At 62.3% G+C, this 20,663-nt stretch overlaps 1 protein-coding gene across 1 annotated transcript in view; it reads right to left on the bottom strand.

Moving 5' to 3' along the window:
• The window catches only part of LOC135578031 (arf-GAP with coiled-coil, ANK repeat and PH domain-containing protein 1-like), a gene marked incomplete at its 5' end in the record, with an annotated part of 34,898 nt that extends 14,240 nt beyond the window's left edge, over nucleotides 1-20,658 (bottom strand). The window contains 16 exon segments of the mRNA XM_065048191.1: nucleotides 97-167; nucleotides 169-192; nucleotides 283-352; nucleotides 4,594-4,612; nucleotides 4,615-4,718; nucleotides 4,720-4,774; nucleotides 7,363-7,472; nucleotides 13,160-13,239; nucleotides 13,241-13,261; nucleotides 14,989-15,040; nucleotides 18,424-18,431; nucleotides 18,433-18,498; nucleotides 18,500-18,538; nucleotides 19,185-19,259; nucleotides 20,259-20,354; nucleotides 20,605-20,658. Of these exon segments, the coding sequence (XP_064904263.1) occupies nucleotides 97-167; nucleotides 169-192; nucleotides 283-352; nucleotides 4,594-4,612; nucleotides 4,615-4,718; nucleotides 4,720-4,774; nucleotides 7,363-7,472; nucleotides 13,160-13,239; nucleotides 13,241-13,261; nucleotides 14,989-15,040; nucleotides 18,424-18,431; nucleotides 18,433-18,498; nucleotides 18,500-18,538; nucleotides 19,185-19,259; nucleotides 20,259-20,354; nucleotides 20,605-20,658 (944 nt within the window).
• Nucleotides 20,659-20,663: the final 5 nt, after the last annotated feature.

Below are 20,663 nucleotides of genomic sequence, written 5' to 3' on the forward strand. Positions count from 1 at the left end.
TTGGGGGGGGGTGTCCTGAGAGTCTGGGGTGCTGGGGTGGGGGGGGTGTCTCATTTTTGGGGTGCAGTTTTTTGGGGGGGGGGGGGGATTTCTCACCGGGAGCAGCCGGGGGGGGGTCTCCGCACCCCCATTTCCTCCACTCGCGCCTCATAGATGCGGTTGAGGGTTTCGATTCCCCAATTCGCACATCACCTTGGGGGGGGGGGGGGGGGGACACCCCAAAATTGTCACTTTGGGGGGACACAGAGCCCCCCCCCCCCCCTCCCAGTAGCTCCCAGTTACCTTCACCAGTTCAGGCTCCCAGGAATCCAGTGTCAGCGAACGCACCTTGGAGAAGTGAACCCCCAAACTCCTGGGGGGGGGGGGGGCATGAAATTGGGGGTTTGGGGGGGGGGGGAGGATTTTGGGGGTGCCCTGGGGGTCCTGAAGGTCTTTGGGGGGGGGGTTATGGGGCATCCCTGGGAGTTTTGGGGTGTCCCTGAGGGTTTGGGGGTGTCTTGGGGGTCCCTGTGGGTTTGGGGGGTCCCAAGGGGTCTTGCAGAGGGTTGGGGTACCCTGAGGATATTGGGGTCCCTGGGGGTCCTGGAGGGGTTTGGGGGTGTCTTTGAGGATTTGGGGGTCCATGGGTCCATGGCGATTTTGGGGTGTCCCTGAGGGTTTTGGGGGGTCCTGGGAGGTTTGGGGGTCCCTGGGGGTTTGGGGGGGTCCCAAGGGGTCTTGCAAGGGGTTGGGGGACCCTGAGGATATTGGGGGTTCCCTGGGGGGTCCTGAAGGTCTTTTGGGGGGGGGGTATGGGGCATCCCTGGAGTTTTGGGGTGTCCCTGAGGGTTTGGGGGTGTCTTGGGGGTCCCTGTTTGTTTTGGGGGGTCCCAAGGGGTCTTGCAGGGGGTTGGGGGGACCCTGAGGATATTGGGGGTGCCCTGGGGGGTCCTGAAGGTCTTTGGGGGGGGAGTTATGGGGCATCCCTGGGAGTTTTGGGGTGTCCCTGAGGGTTTGGGGGTGTCTTGGGGGTCCCTGTGGGTTTGGGGGGGTTCCAAGGGGTCTTGCAGGGGGTTGGGGGACCCTGAGGAATTGGGGGTGCCCTGGGGTCCTGGAGGGGTTTGGGGTGTCTTTGAGGATTTGGGGGTCCATGGGGATTTTGGGGTGTCCCTGAGGGTTTGGGGGTGTCTTGGGGGTCCCTGAGGGTTTGGGGGGGTCCCAAGGGGTCTTGCAGGGGGTTGGGGGACCCTGAGGATATTGGGGGTGCCCTGGGGGGTCCTGAGGTCTTTGGGGGGGGGGTTGTGGGGCATCCCTGGGAGTTTTGGGGTGTCCCTGAGGGTTTGGGGGTGTCTTGGGGGTCCCTGTGGGTTTGGGGGGGTCCCAAGGGGTCTTGCAGGGGGTTGGGGGACCCTGAGGATATTGGGGGTGCCCTGGGGGTCCTGGAGGGGTTTGGGGGTGTCTTTGAGGATTTGGGGGGTCCATGGGGATTTTGGGGTGTCCCTGAGGGTTTGGGGGTGTCTTGGGGGTCCCTGTGGGTTTGGGGGGGTCCCAAGGGGTCTTGCAAGGGGTTGGGGGACCCTGAGGATATTGGGGGTGCCCTGGGGGGTCCTGAAGGTCTTTGGGGGGGGGGTTGTGGGGCATCCCTGGGAGTTTTGGGGTGTCCCTGAGGGTTTGGGGGTGTCTTGGGGGTCCCTGTGGGTTTGGGGGGTCCCAAGGGGTCTTGCAGGGGGTTGGGGTACCCTGAGGATATTGGGGGTCCCTGGGGGTCCTGGAGGGGTTTGGGGGTTGTCTTTGAGGATTTGGGGGGGTTATGGGGATTTTGGGTGTCCCTGAGGGTTTTGGGGTGTCTTGGGGGTCCCTGTGGGGTTTGGGGGGGGGTCCCAAGGGGTCTTGCAGAGGGTTGGGGGACCCTGAGGATATTGGGGTGCCCTGGGGGGTCCTGAAGGTCTTTGGGGGGAGTTATGGGGCATCCCTGGGAGTTTTGGGGTGTCCCTGAGGGTTTGGGGGTGTCTTGGGGGTCCCTGTTTGTTTTGGGGGGTCCCAAGGGGTCTTGCAGAGGGTTGGGGGACCCTGAGGATATTGGGGGTGCCCTGGGGTCCTGGAGGGGTTTGGGGGTGTCTTTGAGGATTTGGGGGGTCCATGGGGATTTTGGGGTGTCCCTGAGGGTTTGGGGGTGTCTTGGGGGTCCCTGTTTGTTTTGGGGGGTCCCCAAGGGGTCTTGCAGGGGGTTGGGGGACCCTGAGGATATTGGGGGTGCCCTGGGGGGTCCTGAAGGTCTTTGGGGGGGAGGTTATGGGGCATCCCTGGGAGTTTTGGGGTGTCCCTGAGGGTTTGGGGGTGTCTTGGGGGTCCTGTGGGTTTGGGGGGTCCCAAGGGGTCTTGCAGGGGGTTGGGGGACCCTGAGGATATTGGGGGTGCCCTGGGGGTCCTTGAGGGGTTTGGGGGTGTCTTTGAGGATTTGGGGGGTCCATGGGGATTTTGGGGTGTCCCTGAGGGTTTTGGGGGGTCCTGGGGGGCCATGAGGGTTCTGGGGGGATCCCTGGGAGTTTTGGGGGTCCCAAGGGGTCTTGGGGGGACCCTGAGGATTTTGGGGGATCCGTGGGGAAGGGGTTGGGTGCTGGGGATGCTCTGGGTGGGTTTTAGGACCCTGGGGATGCTCCGGGTGGGTTTTGGGGTCTCTGGGCGAGTTTTAGGACCCTGGGGATGAGTTTTGGGGTCTCTGGGTGGGTTTTGGGTGACATGGGGACAGGGGGACATGGGTTTTAGGACCCTGGGGATGCTCTGGGTGGGTTTCGGGGTCTCTGGGTGGGTTTTAGGACCCTGGGGATCCTCTGGGTGGGTTTTGGGGTCTCCGGGTGGGTTTTAGGACCCTGGGGATGAGTTTCGGGGTCTCCGGGTGGGTTTTAGGACCCTGGGGAACCCCCGGGTGGGTTTTAGGACCCTGGGGATGAGTTTTGGGGTCTCTGTGTGGGTTTTGGGGTCTCCGGGTGGGTTTTAGGACCCTGGGGATGCTCTGGGTGGGTTTTGGGTCTCCGAGTGGGTTTAGGACCCTGGGGATGAGTTTTGGTGTCTCTGGGTGGGTTTTGGGTGACATGGGGACAGGGGGACATGGGTTTTAGGACCCTGGGGATGCTCTGGGTGGCTTTTGGGGTCTCTGAGTGGGTTTTAGGAACCTGGGGATGAGTTTTGGGGTCTCTGGGTGGGTTTCGGGCTCTCAGGGCAGGTTTTAGGACCCTGGGGATCCCCCGGGTGGGTTTTAGGACCTGGGGATGCTCTGGGTGGCTTTTGGGGTCTCCGGGTGGGTTTTAGGAACCTGGGGATGAGTTTTGAGGTCTCTGGGTGGGTTTCAGGGTCTCTGGGTGGGTTTTAGGACCCTGGGGATGCTCTGGGTGGGTTTTGGGGTCTCCGGGTGGGTTTTAGGACCCTGGTGATGAGTTTTGGGGTCTCTGGTGGGTTCGGGGTCTTGGGGCGGGTTTTAGGACCCTGGGGATGCTCTGGGTGGGTTTTAGGACCCTGAGGATGAGTTTTGGGTCTCCGGGTGGGTTTTAGGACCCTGGGGAACCCCCGAGTGGGTTTTAGGACCCTGGGGATGAGTTTTGGGGTCTCTGGGTGGGTTTGGGGTCTCCGGGTGGGTTTTAGGACCCTGGTGATGAGTTTTGGGGTCTCTGGGTGGGTTTTGGGTCTCCGGGTGGGTTTTAGGACCCTGAGGATGAGGTTTGGGGTCTCTGCGTGGGTTTTGGGTGACATGGGGACAGGGGGACATGGGGGTTTTAGGACCCTGGGGATGCTCTGGGTGGCTTTTGGGTCTCCGAGTGGGTTTTAGGACCCTGAGGATGAGTTTTGGGGTCTCTGGGCGGGTTTTGGGGGTCTCCGGGTGGGTTTTAGGACCCTGGGGATGAGTTTTGGGGTCTCTGGGTGGGTTTCGGGGTCTCAGGGTGGGTTTTAGGACCCTGAGGATGAGTTTTGGGGTCTCCGGGTGGGTTTTAGGACCCTGGGGATGCTCCGGGTGTGTTTTGGGGTCTCCGGGTGGGTTTTAGGACCCTGGGGATGAGTTTTTGGGGTCTCTGGGTGGGTTTTGGGTGACATGGGGACAGGGGGACATGGGTTTTAGGACCCTGGGGATGCTCTGGGTGGGTTTCGGGGTGTCTGGGTGGGTTTTAGGACCCTGGGGATGCTCGGGGTGGGTTTGGGGTCTCCGGGTGGGTTTTAGGAACCTGGGGATGAGTTTTGGGGTCTCTGGGTGGGTTTCAGGGTCTCTGGGTGGGTTTTAGGACCCTGGGGATCCCCGGGTGGGTTTTAGGACCCTGGGGAACCCCCGGGTGGGTTTTAGGACCCTGGGGATGCTCCGTGTGGGTTTCGGGCTCTCAGGGCAGGTTTAGGACCCTGGGATGTTCGGGGTGGGTTTTAGGACCCTGGGGATCCCCCGGGTGGGTTTTAGGACCCTGGGGATGCTCGGGGTGGGTTTTAGGACCCTGGGGATGCTCGGGGTGGGTTTTAGGACCCTGGGGATGCTCTGGGTGGCTTTTGGGGTCTCCGAGTGGGTTTTAGGACCCTGGGGATGAGTTTCGGGGTCTCTGGGCGGGTTTTGGGGTCCCCCCTGCCCGTGGAGCTCACCGGTGGATGCCGGAGCACTGATGCACAGGGTGACCCCCAGGTTGACGCTGGCCCAGCGCGGGTTCGAGTCCCCGCAGTCGCAGCAGCTCCCGTTCCCCGGCAGCCCCAGCACCGGCCCCAGCACCGCGGCCTCGGGGGGACCCCCCCGGCACCCCGAAACCTCCGACCCCTCCTGGAGGGGCTACATGGAATGGGGGGGGTCCCTTAGGGGGCTGGGAAGGGGGTTCCAGCCCCTCCCATTAGAGATTTGGGGTCCCCAAGTCCCCCCATTTGGACCCTGGGGATGCTCAGGGTGGGTTTTGGGGTGTCTGGGTGGCTTTTGGGGTCTCTGGGTGGGTTTTAGGACCCTGGGGATCCCCTGGGTGGGTTTTAGGGTCTCTGGGTCGGTTTTAGGACCCTGGGGATGCCCTTGGTGGGTTTTGGGGTCTCTGGGTGGGTTTTAGGACCCTGGGGATCCCCTGGGTGGGTTTTGGGGTCACTGGGTGGGTTTTAGGACCCTGGGGATGCTCTGGATGGGTTTTGGGGTCTCTGGGTGGGTTTTAGGACCCTGGGATCCCCTGGGTGGGTTTTAGGGTCTCTGGGTCGGTTTTAGGACCCTGGGGATCCCCTGGGTGGGTTTTGGGGGACATGGGTGGGTTTTAGGACCCTGGGGATCCCCTGGGTGGGTTTGGGGTCTCTGGGTGGGTTTTAGGACCCTGGGGATCCCCTGGGTGGGTTTTTGGGGGACATGGGTGGGTTTTAGGACCCTGGGGATCCCCTGGGTGGGTTGGGGGTCTCCGGGTGGGTTTTAGGACCCTGGGGATGCCCTGGGTGGGTTTTGGGGTGTCTGGGTGGGGTTTGGGGTCTCCGGGTGGGTTTTTAGGACCCTGGGGATCCCCTGGGTGGGTTTTGGGGTCTCCGGGTGGGTTTTAGGACCCTGGGGATGCCCTGGGTGGGTTTTGGGGTGTCTGGGTGGGGTTTGGGGTCTCCGGGTGGGTTTTAGGACCCTGGGGATCCCCTGGGTGGGTTTTGGGGTCCTCCGGGTGGGTTTTAGGACCCTGGGGATCCCCTGGGTGGGTTTGGGGGGGGGGATCAGGCGGGCTTTAGGACCCTGGGGATGGTTTTGTGGGGTCCCAGGGGATTCAGGGGGTTTTGGGGGGTCCCAGGGGTCCCAGGGGGTTTTGGGGGTTCCTGGGGGGGGTCGGGGGGTCCCAGGGGGTTCGAGGGTTTTTGGGGGTTCCCAGGGGGTCCCAGGGGGGTTTTGGGGGGTCTCAGGGGGATCAGGGGGTTTTGGGGGTCCAGGGGGTATTGGGGAGTCCCAGGGGTTTGGGGGGTCCTGAGGGGGGTTGGGGGGTCCCAGGGGGTTCAGGGGTTTTGGGGGGTCCAGGGGGTATTGGGGAGTCCCAGGGGGTTATGGGGATCCCAGGGGGTTTTGGGGGGTCCCAGGGGGTTCGAGGGGTTTTGGGGGGTCCTGGGGGGTCCCAGGGGTTTGGTCGGGTCCTGGGGGGCATTTGGGGTGCCCACCTGATTTTTGGGGGGGGTATGGGGATCCCAGGGGGTTTTGGGGGGTCCCAGGGGTTTTGGGGGGTCCTGGGGGGTTTATGGGTGCCCACCTGGTTTTGGGGGGGGTGTTATGGGGATCCCAGGGGGGTTTTGGGGGGTCCCAGGGGGTTCAGGGGGTTTTGGGGGGTCCAGGGGGTATTGGGAGTCCCAGGGGGTTATGGGGATCCCAGGGGGTTTTGGGGGGTCCCAGGGGGTTCAGGGGTTTTGGGGGGCCCTGGGGGGTCCCAGGGGGTTTGGTCGGGTCCTGGGGGGCATTTGGGGTGCCCACCTGATTTTTGGGGGGGGTATGGGGATCCCAGGGGGTTTTGGGGGGTCCCAGGGGGTTTTGGGGGGTCCTGGGGGGTTTATGGGGTACCCACCTGGTTTTGGGGGGGGTTATGGGGATCCCAGGGGGGTTTTGGGGGGTCCCAGGGGGTTGAGGGGGTTTTGGGGGTCCAGGGGGTATTGGGGGGTCCAGGGGGTATTGGGGAGTCCCAGGGGGTTTGGGGGGTCCTGGGGTGGGGGTTGGGGGGTCCCAGGGGGTTCAGGGGGTTTTGGGGGGTCCTGGGGGGTCCCAGGGGGTTTGGTCGGGTCCTGGGGGGCATTTGGGGTGCCCACCTGATTTTTGGGGGGGGGGTATGGGGATCCCAGGGGGTTTTGGGGGGTCCAGGGGGTTTTGGGGGGTCCTGGGGGGTTTATGGGTGCCCACCTGGTTTTGGGGGGGGTTATGGGGATCCCAGGGGGGTTTTGGGGGGTCCCAAGGGGTTCAGGGGGTTTTGGGGGGTCCAGGGGGTATTGGGGAGTCCCAGGGGGTTTGGGGGGTCCTGGGGGGTTTTGGGGGGGTCCCAGGGGGTATGGGGATCCCAGGGGGTTTTGGGGGGTCCCAGGGGGTTTTGGGGGGTCCTGGGGGTTTATGGGGATCCCAGGGGTTTTGGGGGGTCCCAGGGGGTTTTTGGGTGGTCCTGGGGGGGTTATGGGGTGCCCACCTGGTTTTGGGGGGGGTTATGGGGATCCCAGGGGGTTTTGGGGGGTCCCAGGGGGTTTGGGGGGTCCTGGGGGGGGTTGGGGGGTCCCAGGGGGTTGAGGGGGTTTTGGGGGGTCCAGGGGGTATTGGGGAGTCCCAGAGGGTTTTGGGGGGTCTTGGGGGGTTTTGGGGGGTCCCCAGGGGGTCTGGGGGGTCTTGGGGGTTTTGGGGGGTCCCAAGGGGTCCGGGGGGGGGTTAGAGGGGGCTGGGGGGTGTTGGGGTGCCCACCTGGTTTTGGGGGGGCCCCTGGTCGAAGGCGCAGGCGATGCTGCTCTGAACGGCGCTGACCCAGCGGGACTGAGAGTGCGGGGAGTCGGCCTGGAGGACACAGGACCTGGGGACATGGGGACATGGGACAGGGGGACATTGGGACAAGGGGACATGGGGACATGGGGACAATGGGATATGGGGATATGGGGACATGGGGACATGGGGACATGGGGATATGGGGATATGGGGACATGGGGACATGGGACAGGGGGACATGGGGACATGGGGACATGGGGATATGGGGATATGGGGATATGGGGACATGGGGACATGGGGATATGGGGACATGGGGATATGGGGACAGGGGGACATGGGGACAGGGGGACATGGGGATATGGGGACATGGGGACAGGGGGACATGGGGACTGGGGATATGGGGACATGGGGACAGGGGACAGGGGGACATGGGGACAGGGGGACATGGGGACATTGGGACAAGGGGACATGGGGACGTGGGGACAGGGGGACATGGGGATATGGGGACATGGGACAGGGGGACATGGGGACTTGGGGACAGGGGGATATGGGGACTTGGGATATGGGGACAGGGGGACATGGGACATGGGGATATGGGGACATGGGACAGGGGGACATGGGGACATGGGGACAGGGGGACATGGGGACATGGGGACAGGGGGACATGGGGACATGGGGACATGGGGATATGGGGACATGGGACATGGGGATATGGGGGATATGGGACATGGGACATGGGGACAGGGGACATGGGGACATGGGGACATGGGGACATGGGACAGGGGACATGGGGACATGGGACAGGGGGACATGGGGACATGGGACATGGGACAGGGGACATGGGGACATGGGACAGGGGGACATGGGGACAGGGGGATATGGGGACATGGGGACATGGGGATGTGGGGACAGGGGGACAGGGGGACATGGGGACATGGGGACATGGGGACAGGGGGACATGGGGACATGGGGACAGGGGACATGGGGACAGGGGGATATGGGGATATGGGACATGGGGATATGGGGACATGGGGACATGGGGACATGGGGACATGGGGATATGGGGACATGGGGATATGGGGATATGGGGACAGGGGGACATGGGACATGGGGACATGGGGACATGGGGACAGGGGGACATGGGGATATGGGGATATGGGGACAGGGGGACATGGGGACATGGGGATATGGGGATATGGGGACATGGGGACATGGGACAGGGGGGACATGGGGACATGGGGACATGGGGACAGGGGACATGGGGACATGGGGACAGGGGGACAGGGGGATATGGGGACAGGGGGACAGGGGATATGGGGACAGGGGACATGGGACATGGGGACATGGGGACAGGGGGACATGGGGATATGGGACATGGGGACAGGGGGATATGGGGACATGGGGACATGGGGACAGGGGGACATGGGGATATGGGGACAGGGGGACATGGGGACATGGGGATATGGGGACATGGGGACAGGGGGACATGGGGACATGGGGACATTGGGACAAGGGGACATGGGGATATGGGGACAGGGGGACATGGGGACATGGGGATATGGGGATATGGGGATATGGGGACAGGGGGACAGGGGGACATGGGGATATGGGGATATGGGGACAGGGGGACATGGGGACATGGGATATGGGGATATGGGGACATGGGGACATGGGACAGGGGGACATGGGGACATGGGGACATGGGGACAGGGGACATGGGGACATGGGGACAGGGGGACAGGGGGATATGGGGACAGGGGGACAGGGGATATGGGGACAGGGGACATGGGGACATGGGGACATGGGGACAGGGGGACATGGGGATATGGGACATGGGGACAGGGGGATATGGGGACATGGGGACATGGGGACAAGGGGACATGGGGATATGGGGACAGGGGGACATGGGGACATGGGGATATGGGGATATGGGGGACATGGGGACAGGGGGACATGGGGACATGGGGACATTGGGACAAGGGGACATGGGGATATGGGGACAGGGGGACATGGGGACATGGGGATATGGGGATATGGGGACATGGGGACAGGGGGACATATGGGGACATGGGGACATTGGGACAAGGGGACATGGGGATATGGGGACAGGGGGGACATGGGGACATGGGGATATGGGGATATGGGGATATGGGGACAGGGGACAGGGGGGACCATGGGGATATGGGGACTATGGGGACAGGGGGACATGGGGACATGGGGATATGGGGATATGGGGACATGGGGACATGGGACAGGGGGACATGGGGACATGGGGACATGGGGACAGGGGACATGGGGACATGGGGACAGGGGGACAGGGGGATATGGGGACAGGGGGACAGGGGATATGGGGACAGGGGACATGGGGACATGGGACATAGGGGACAGGGGGACATTGGGGACATGGGGATATGGGGACATGGGGACAGGGGGACATGGGGACATGGGGACATTGGGACAGACGGGGACATGGGGATATGGGGACAGTGGGGACATGGGGACATGGGGACATGGGGATATGGGGACAGGGGGACATGGGACAGGGGGACATGGGGACATGGGGACATGGGGACAGGGGACATGGGGATATGGGGACAGGGGGACAGGGGGGACATGGGGATATGGGGACATGGGGACATGGGGACAGGGGGACAGGGGGATATGGGGACAGGGGGGACATGGGGACATGGGACAGGGGGACATGGGGACATGGGGACATGGGGACAGGGGACATGGGACATGGGGACAGGGGGACAGGGGATATGGGGACAGGGGACATGGGGACATGGGGGACATGGGGGACAGGGGGACATGGGGATATGGGACATGGGACAGGGGGATATGGGGACATGGGGACATGGGGACAGGGGGGACATGGGGACAGGGGGACATGGGGGACATGGGGACATGGGGAAGGGGACATGGGGATATGGGGACAGGGGGACAGGGGGACATGGGGATATGGGGATATGGGGACAGGGGGACATTGGGACAGGGGGACATGGGGACATGGGGACATGGGGACAGCGGGACATGGGGACATGGGGATTATGGGGATATGGGGACATGGGGACATGGGGACAGGGGGACCATGGGGATAATGGGACATGGGGACATGGGGATATGGGGACATGGGGACAGGGGGGACATGGGGACATGGGGACATTGGGACAAGGGGACATGGGGATATGGGGACAGGGGGACATGGGGACATGGGGATATGGGGATATGGGGATAATGGGGATATGGGGACAGGGGGACATGGGGATATGGGGACATGGGTGGATATTTGGGGATCTCCCCTGCGTTTTAGGGACCCCCCAAGGTTTTGGGGACCCCCCCCATTTTTGGGGACACTCACTTGTGGACCCAATGGGTTTTAGGGACCTCCCCCATATTTTAGGGACTCCCCCCAAGTTTAGGGAACCCCCCAAGTTTTGGGACCCCCCAAGTTTTTGGGACCCCCCCTTGGTTAATGAGACCCCGCCTATTGGGACACTTGCTTGGGGACCCAATGGGTTTGGTGGGCCTCCCCCCGGGTTTTAGGGACCCCCCCCAGATTTTGGGGACCCCCCCACAGTTTCGGGGACCCCCCCCACAGTTTTGGGGACCCCCCCAAGTTTTGGGACCCCCCCTTGGTTAATGAGACCCCCGCCCTATTGGGACACTTGCTTGGGGACCCAATGGGTTTGGGTGCTTCCCCCCGGGTTTTAGGGACCCCCCCAGATTTTGGGGACCCCCCCACAGTTTTTGGGGACCCCCCCAAGTTTGGGACCCCCCCCCTTGGTTGGGGACGCCCCCACCTATTGGGACACTTGTTTGGGGCCCCAATGGGTTTTAGGGAGCCCCCCATATTTAGGGACTTCCCCCAAGTTTAGGGACCCCCCCAAGTTTCGGGGACCCCCCCAAGTTTTGGGGACCCCCCCCCTTGGTTGGGGACGCCCCCGCCTATTGGGACACTCATTTGGGGACCCAATGGGTTTGGTGCCTCCCCCGGGTTTTAGGGACCCCCCTTGGGGTTTTGGGGACCCCCCCACAGTTTTGGGGACCCCCCCACAGTTTTGGGGACCCCCCAAGTTTTGGGGACCCCCCCTTGGTTAATGAGACCCCCGCTATTGGGACACTTGCTTGGGGACCAAATGGGTTTGGTGCCTCCCCCCGGGTTTTAGGGACCCCTCCAGATTTTGGGGACCCCCCCACAGTTTTGGGGACCCCCCCAAGTTTTGGGGACTCCCCCAAGTTTGGGGACCCCCCCCCTTGGTTTGGGATGCCCCCGCCTATTGGGACACTCATTTGGGGACCCAAAGGGTTTTAGGGACCCCCCCCATATTTTAGGGACTCCCCCCAAGTTTAGGGACCCCCCCAAGTTTCGGGGACCCCCCCAAGTTTTGGGGACCCCCCCATTGGTTAAAGAGACCCCGCCTATTGGGACACTTGTTTGGGGACCCAATGGGTTTGGTGCCTCCACCCGGGTTTTAGGGACCCCCCAATGGGTTTTAGGGACCCCCCCCACATTTTAGGGACCCCCCCAGTTTCGGGGACCCCCCCCAAGTTTTGGGGACACCCCCTTGGTTAATGAGACCCCGCCTATTGGGACACTTGCTTGGGGACCCAATGGGTTTGGTGCCTCCCCCCGGGTTTTAGGGACCCCCCCCAGATTTTAGGGACCCCCCCAGTTTCGGGGACCCCCCCAAGTTTTGGGGACACCCCTTGGTTAATGAGACCCCGCCTATTGGGACACTTGCTTGGGGACCCAATGGGTTTGGTGCCTCCCCCCGGGTTTTAGGGACCCCCCCCAAATTTGGGGACCCCCCACAGTTTCGGGACCCCCCAAGTTTTGGGGACCCCCCCTTGGTTAATGAGACCCCGCCTATTGGGACACTTGCTTGGGGACCCAATGGGTTTGGTGCCTCCCCCCGGGTTTTAGGGACCCCCCCCAGATTTGGGGACCCCCCCACAGTTTCAGGGACCCCCCCAGGTTTTGGGGACCCCCCAAGTTTTGGGGACCCCCATTTTTGGGGACCCCCCCCATTTTTGGGGACACTCACTTGTGGACCCAATGGGTTTTAGGGACCCCCCCCATATTTTAGGGACTCCCCCCAAGTTTAGGGACCCCCCCAAGTTTCGGGGACCCCCCAAGTTTTGGGGACCCCCCTTGGTTAATGAGACCCCACCTATTTGGGACACTTGCTTGGGGACCCAATGGGTTTGGTGCCATCCCCCCGGGTTTTAGGGACCCCCCCAGATTTTGGGGACCCCCCCACAGTTTTGGGGACCCCCCCCGAGTTTTGGGGACCCCCCCCTTGGTTAATGAGACCCCGCCTATTGGGACACTTGTTTGGGGGACCCAATGGGTTGGTGCCTCCCCCCGGGTTTTAGGGACCCCCCCAGATTTGGGGACCCCCCACAGTTTTGGGGACCCCCCCAAGTTTTGGGGACCCCCCCTTGGTTAATGAGACCCCGCCTATTGGGACACTTGCTTGGGGACCCAATGGGTTTGGTGCCTCCCCCCGGGTTTTAGGGACCCCCCCCAGATTTTGGGGACCCCCCCACAGTTTCAGGGACCCCCCCCAGTTTTGGGGACCCCCCCCAAGTTTTGGGGACCCCCCCCTTGGTTAATGAGACCCGCCTATTGGGATACTTGCTTGGGGACCCAATGGGTTTGGTGCCTCCCTCCGGGTTTTAGGGACCCCCCCAGATTTTGGGGACCCCCCCACAGTTTCGGGGACCCCCCCCAGGTTTTGGGGACCCCCCCCCATTTTTGGGGACACCCACTTATGGGGGGACAGGAGCTGGAAGCAGAAGCGCCGCTCCAGGTCGGGACATTGACGGACGGTGCAGAGACGCAAGTCGGGGGATCAGCACCCGGGGGGGGTCCTGGGGGGGACCCCAAAAATGAGACTGGGGGGACACCCCCAAAACTGACCCCCCATAAACTGAGGGGGGACACCCCCAAAACTGACCCCCCATAAACTGACCCCCCCAAATGTGACCCCCCTCTCAAAATCTGAACCCCCAAATTCAGCCCCTTAAAGTGTCCCCACAATTTGATTCCCAAGGGACACCCCCAAATTTGCACCCCAAATGTGACCCCCCCATGACACCCCCAAATTTGCACCCCAAATGTGACCCCCCCATGACACCCCCAAATTTGCACCCCAAAACTTGACAGCCCATAATAACCCCGGGGGACCCCAAACTGTGACACCCCCCATATGTGACCCCCCCACGCCAAAACTGACACCCCAATAATCAGACCCGGGGGGACCCCAAAACCTGAACCCCCAAATAACCCCAAGGGGGGGACCCCAAAATCTGACCCCCCCCAAATGTGACCCCCCCCACCCCCAAACCTGAACCCCCAAATTCAGCCCCTTAAGGTGTCCCCCCAATTTGATCCCTAAGGGACACCCCCAAATTTGCACCCCAAATGTGACCCCCCCATGACACCCCCAAATTTGCACCCCAAAACCTGCCAGCCCATAATAACCCCGGGGGGACCCCAAAATGTGACACCCCCCAAATGTGACCCCCCCCCACCCAAAACTGACACCCCCAATAATTAGAACCGGGGGGACCCCAAAACCTGAACCCCCAAATAAGCCCAAGGGGGGGACCCCAAAATCTGACCCCCCCAAATGTGACCCCCCCCACCCAAAACTGACACCCCAATAATCAGAACCGGGGGGGACCCCAAAACCTGAACCCCCAAATAACCCCAAGGGGGGACCCCAAAATCTGACCACCCCAAATGTGACCCCCCCCACCCCCAAACCTGAACCCCCAAATTCAGCCCCTTAAGGTTGTCCCCCCAATTTGATTCCCAAGGGACACCCCCAAATTTGCACCCCAAATGTGACCCCCCCATGACACCCCCAAATTTGCACCCCAAAACCTGACAGCCCATAATAACCCCGGGGGGACCCCAAAATGTGACACCCCCCATATGTGAACCCCCCCACCCTAAACTGACACCCCAATAATTAGAACCGGGGGGACCCCAAAACCTGAACCCCCAAATAACCCAAGGGGGGACCCCAACATCTGACCCCCCCAAATGTGACCCCCCCACCCCCAAACCTGAACCCCCAAATTCAGCCCCTTAAGGTGTCCCCCCCAATTTAATCCCCAAGAGACACCCCCCAAATTTGCACCCCAAATGTGACCCCCCCCATGACACCCCCAAATTTGCACCCCAAAACCTGACAGCCCATAATAACCCCGGGGGGACCCCAAAATCTGACCCCCCCCCAATGTGAACCCCCCCCACCCTAAACTGACACCCCAATAATTAGAACCGGGGGGACCCCAAAACCTGAACCCCCAAATAACCCCAAGGGGGGACCCCAAAATCTCCCCTCCCCACATGTGACCCCCCCCACCCTAAACTGACACCCCAATAATCAGACCGGGGGACCCCAAAACCTGAACCCCCAAATAACCCCAAGGGGGGGACCCCAAAATCTGACCGCCCCAAATGTGACCCCCCCCCCAAATGAGACCCCCAAATTTGCACCCCCAAAACCCGACACCCCCATAATAACCCCGGGGGACCCCCAAAATCCGCACCCCCCCCCCCAAAAATAAGGGGGGTCCCCCCAAACCTGGGCCCGTTTGACATAAACCAGTTGGTTGTTCTGGATGGAAAACCAGCGCCTGGGGGGGGGGGGGGGGGAACCCCAAAAATGGGGGTCAGGGGGGACCCCCAAAACCCCCCCAGGGAAAAGGGGGGACCCCAAAACCACCCAGAAAAAGGGGGGTGGGGGACCCCAATTTTGGGGTGCAGAGGGGTAATTTGGGGTCCCTAGTGGGGTATTTTGGGGGGGTCCATTTTTGGGGTGCAGGGGGTTAATATGGGGGGGGTGGGTTTGGGGGGTATGGGGGTTAATTGGGGGGGGTCCATTTTTGGGGTGCAGGGGGTTAATATGGGGGTGGGGGGTTTGGGGGTGCAGGGGGTTAATATGGGGGTGGGGGGGTGGGTTTGGGGGTACAGGGGGGTTAATATAGGGGGGGTCCATTTTTGGGGTGCAGGGGGTTAATGGGGGGGGTGGGGGGTGGGTTTGGGGGTACAGGAGGTTAATATGGGGGGTCCATTTTTGGGGTGCAGGGGGGTTAATATGGGGGTGGGGGTGGGTTTGGGGGTACAGGGGGTTAATATAGGGGGTCCATTTTTGGGGTGCAGGGGGTTAATATGGGGGTTGGGGGGGTGGGTTTGGGGGTACAGGGGGGTTTAATATGGGGGGGTCCATTTTTGGGGTGCAGGGGGTTAATTTGGGGGGGTGGTGTAGGTTTGGGGGTACAGAGGGTTAATATAGGGGGGGTCCATTTTTGGGGTGCAGGGGGTTAATATGGGGGTTGGGGGGTGGGTTTGGGGGTACAGGGGGTTAATATAGGGGGTCCAGTTTTGGGGTGCAGGGGGTTATATGGGGGGGTGGTTTGGGGGTACGGGGGTTAATTGGGGGGGTCCATTTTTGGGGTGCAGGGGGTTAATATGGGGGTGGGGGTGGGTTTGGGGGTACAGGGGGGTTAATATATGGGGTCCATTTTTGGGGTGCAGGGGGTTAATTTGGGGGTGGGGTAGGTTTGGGGGGTACAGAGGGTTAATATAGGGGGTCCAGTTTTGGGGTGCAGGGGGTTAATATGGGGGGGGTTTGGGGGTACGGGGGTTAATTGGGGGGGGGGTCCATTTTTGGGGTGCAGGGGGTTAATTTGGGGGGTGGGGGTGGGTTTGGGGGTACACGGGGTTAATATAGGGGGGGTCCATTTTTGGGGTGCAGGGGTTAATATGGGGGGTTGGGGGGGTGGGTTTGGGGGGTACAGGGGGGTTAATATAGGGGGTCCATTTTTGGGGTGCAGGGGGTTAATTGGGGGGGTGGGTTTGGGGGTACGGGGGTTAATATGGTGGGTCCATTTTTGGGGTGCAGGGGATTAATTTGGGGGGTGGGGTAGGTTTGGGGGTTACAGAGAGTTAATATAGGGGGGTCCATTTTTGGGGTGCAGGGGGGTTAATTGGGGGGGGTGGGGGTGGGTTTGGGGGTACAGGGGTTTAATATAGGGGGTCCATTTTTGGGGTGCAGGGGGGTTAATATGGGGGGGTGGGTTTGGGGGTACGGGGGTTAATTGGGGGGTCCATTTTTGGGGGTGCAGGGGGTTAATATGGGGGTTGGGGGGTGGGTTTGGGGGTACAGGGGGTTAATATAGGGGGGTCCATTTTTGGGGTGCAGGGGGTTAATATGGGGGGGGTGGGGGTGGGTTTGGGGGTACAGGGGGTTAATGGGGGGGGTCCATTTTTGGGGGTGCAGGGGGTTAATATGGGGGGTGGGGGTTTGGGGGTACAGAGGGTTAATATAGGGGGGTCCATTTTTTGGGGTGCAGGGGGTTAATATGGGGGTGGGGGTGTGTGTTTGGGGGTACAGGGGGGTCAATATAGGGGGGTCCATTTTTGGGGTGCAGGGGGTTAATATGGGGGTGGGGGGTGGGTTTGGGGGTACAGGGGGTCAATATAGGGGGTCCATTTTTGGGGTGCAGGGGGTTAATTTGGGGGGTGGGGTGGGTTTGGGGGTACAGGGGGGTTTATATAGGGGGTCCATTTTTGGGGTGCAGGGGGTTAATATGGGGGTTGGGGGGTGGGTTTGGGGGTACAGGGGGGTTGAATATAGGGGGTCCATTTTTGGGGTGCAGGGGGTTAATTTGGGGGGTGGGGGGTGGGGTTTGGGGGTACAGGGGGTTAATATATGGGGGTCCATTATTGGGGGTGCAGGGGGTTAATATGGGGGTTGGGGGGGTGGGTTTGGGGTACAGGGGGTTAATGGGGGGATCCATTTTTGGGGTGCAGGGGGTTAATATGGGGGGTGGGTTTGGGGGTACAGGGGGTTAATATAGGGGGTCCATTATTGGGGTGCAGGGGGTTAATATGGGGGTGGGGGGTGGGTTTGGGGGTACAGGGGATTAATGGGGGGGGTCCATTTTTTGGGGGTGCAGGGGGTTCATATGGGGGTGGGGGTGGGTTTGGGGGTACAGGAGGTTAATTTAGGGGGTCAGGTATTGGGGTGCAGGGGGTTAATATGGGGTGGGGGGTGGGTTTGGGGGTACAGGGGGGTTAATATAGGGGGGTCCATTTTTGGGGTGCAGGGGGTAATATGGGGGGTGGGTTTGGGGTACGGGGGTTAATATGGTGGGTCCATTTTTGGGGTGCAGGGGATTAATTTGGGGGGTGGGGGTAGGTTTGGGGGTACAGAGGGTTAATATAGGGGGGTCCATTTTTGGGGTGCAGGGGGTTAATTGGGGGGTGGGGGTGGGTTTGGGGGTACAGGGGGTTAATATAGGGGGTCCAGTTTTGGGGTGCAGGGGGGTTAATATGGGGGTGGGTTTGGGGGTAGCGGGGTTAATTGGGGGGGTCCATTTTTTGGGGTGCAGGGGGTTAATATGGGGGTTGGGGGGTGGGTTTGGGGGGTACAGGGGGGTTAATATAGGGGGGGTCCATTTTTGGGGTGCAGGGGGTTAATTTGGGGGGGTGGGGTGGGTTTGGGGGTACAGGGGGTTTATATAGGGGGGTCCATTTTTGGGGTGCAGGGGGTTAATGGGGGGGTGGGGGTGGGTTTGGGGTATCAGGGGGGTTAATATAGGGGGGGTCCATTTTTGGGGGTGCAGGGGGTTAATTTGGGGGGTGGGGGTGGGTTTGGGGGGTACAGGTGGTTTATATAGGGGGGGTCCATTTTTGGGGTGCAGGGGGTTAATATGGGGGTTGGGGGGTGGGTTTGGGGGTACAGGGGGTTAATTTGGGGGGTCAGGGATTGGGGTGCAGGGGGTTAATTTGGGGGGGGTTGGGTCTCTAGTTACTTTGGAGTACAGGGGGTTTTTGGGGGGGGGTCATTTTTGGGGTGCAGGGGGTTACATTGGGGTGGGGGGTTATTTGGGGGGTGGGATTGGGGGTGGGGGGGGGTCGGGGGTTATATTGGGGGGGTCGGGGGGGGCGGGGTGTGCGTGGGTTGGGGTTCGGGGGGTGATTTTGGGGGGGCGGGGGGTGATTTTGGGGGTACCGGCTCCAGGGTGCGGAAGGCGTTGCTGCCCCGTTTGTACAGGTAGCCCTCAATGGGCGGAGCCTCCGGCCCCGCCTCCTCCGCGGCCCCCGCCCACCGTCTCCTCTGATAGGTCCTGGGGGACCCCCGCCGGTCAGCTTGGCCACGCCCAGCCCATTCAAGCCACGCCACCCCTCCGCGGGAGCTCCCGCCACTCAGAGCCCCGCCCGCAGCCCCGCCCACTCCTCAAAGCTCCGCCCACTCGTTTGTCTAAGGAAGCGCTGCTCAGGGCCCGCCCACCCCAGCTGTCAATCAAAGCTGCCCCTGCCCAGCTGTCAATCAAAGGCCAGCTCAGGGCTGTCAATCAAAGCTGACACTGGTACAACTGTCAATCAAATCTGACCCAGCCTCACCTGTCAATCAAAACTGAGGCTTGCTCCAACTGTCAATCAAAACTGACCCCAAACCAACTGTCAATCAAAGCTGACCCCAAACCAACTGTCAATCAAAGGGACCCAACCCCTCCCTGCTGCCCATTGGCTGCAGCCCTCCCACTGGCTGTAGCCCCGCCCCTTGGACCTGGCTCCACCCACACCACCCACAGGCCACCCCCCCATGCCCCAAAGCCACGCCTCCCGCTCAGGCCACGCCCCCCACCTGCTCGCCCCTTCTTGGCTTTGGGCTCAGGGCCCACCCCCCATTTGACCCCGCCCCCCGGGGTTCTGACCACGCCCCCCTGGTTTGACCACGCCCCCTCCCGGCCACGCCCACTGCCACGCCACCTGCTGCACGAGCTGGGCGTGGCGCTGCTCCAGCTCCCGCTGCCGCCGGCGCCCTCACAGCACCAACTGGTCCAACTGGGGAACCGGACGCCTGGGTCCCCCCGGACGCCTGGGTCCCCCCAAACTCCTGGGTCCCACCCGAACTCCTGGGTACCTCCCAGACTCCTGGGTCCCCCCCGCGAACTCCTGGGTCCCTCCCAAAATCCTGGGTCCCCCCCGAACTCCTGGTACCTCCCAGACTCCTGGGTCCCCCGGATGCCTGGGTCCCCCCCGAACTCCTGGGTCCCCCCCCAAACTCCTGTGTCTCTCCCAAACTCCTGGGTGTCCCAAAATCCTGGGTCCCCCTGAACTCCTGGGTCCTCCCAAGCTCCTGGGTGCCCTCCCCAAACTCTTGGGTCCCTCCCCGAACTCCTGGGTCCCTCCCAGACTCCTGAGTCCCCCCGGATGCCTGGGTCCCTCCCTAGAACTCCTGGGTCCCCCGAACTCCTGTGTCCCCCCCCCGAACTCCTGGGTCCCTCCCAAAATCCTGGGTCCCCCCCGAACTCCTGGGTCCCCCCCGAACTCCTGGGTCCCCTGAACTCTTGTGTCCCCCCAAAACTCCTGGGTCCCTCCCAAGCTCCTGGGTCCCCCCCGAACTCCTGGGTCCCCCGAACTCCTGTGTCCCCCCCCCGAACTCCTGGGTCCCTCCCAAAATCCTGGGTCCCTCCCCGAACTCCTGGGTCCCCCCCCCCGAACTCCTGGGTCCCCCCGGATGCCTGGGTCCCTCCCTAGAACTCCTGGGTCCCCTGAACTCTTGTGTCCCCCCAAAACTCCTGGGTCCCTCCCAAGCTCCTGGGTCCCTCCCCGAACTCCTGGGTCCCCCCCGAACTCCTGGGTCCCCTGAACTCTTGTGTCCCCCCAAAACTCCTGGGTCCCTCCCAAGCTCCTGGGTCCCTCCCCGAACTCCTGGGTCCCCCCCGAACTCCTGGGTCCCCCGAACTCCTGTGTCCCCCCCCGAACTCCTGGGTCCCTCCCAAAATCCTGGGTCCCTCCCCCGAACTCCTGGGTCCCCCCCCCGAACTCCTGGGTCCCCACCTGCGCCCCCAGCTGCCCCCGATACTCCTGGGTGCTGGTCGCCCCCTGGTGGCCGCGGCTGAAGAAAGTGGCCTGAGCCCCCAACAGGGACAGAACCTGGGGGGGGGGACACACGGGTGGGGGGGGTCAAAGTGTCCCCCTCCCCCCCTCAGGGACACCCCAAACCCCTCCCCCACTCCCAGACCCCCAACTCCCACCAGAGACCCCCCAAAGTTCTCACCCCCCCCCCCCCCCCCCAAGTCACTCTGGGGGCACCCACAGAGCACCCCCCACCAAGGGACCTCCCTGAGACCCCCCCCATGGACCCCCCAAAAGGCCCCTCCCCCCCCGCCCCTCCCCCACTCACAAACTGCAGGATTTCGGTTTTTTTCTTGTCCTGCAGAATCAGTATCTGGGGGGGGGAGG

The sequence above is a fragment of the Columba livia genome, unplaced genomic scaffold, assembly GCF_036013475.1.
Source record: "Columba livia isolate bColLiv1 breed racing homer unplaced genomic scaffold, bColLiv1.pat.W.v2 Scaffold_232, whole genome shotgun sequence".
Taxonomy (NCBI): Eukaryota; Metazoa; Chordata; class Aves; order Columbiformes; family Columbidae; genus Columba; species Columba livia.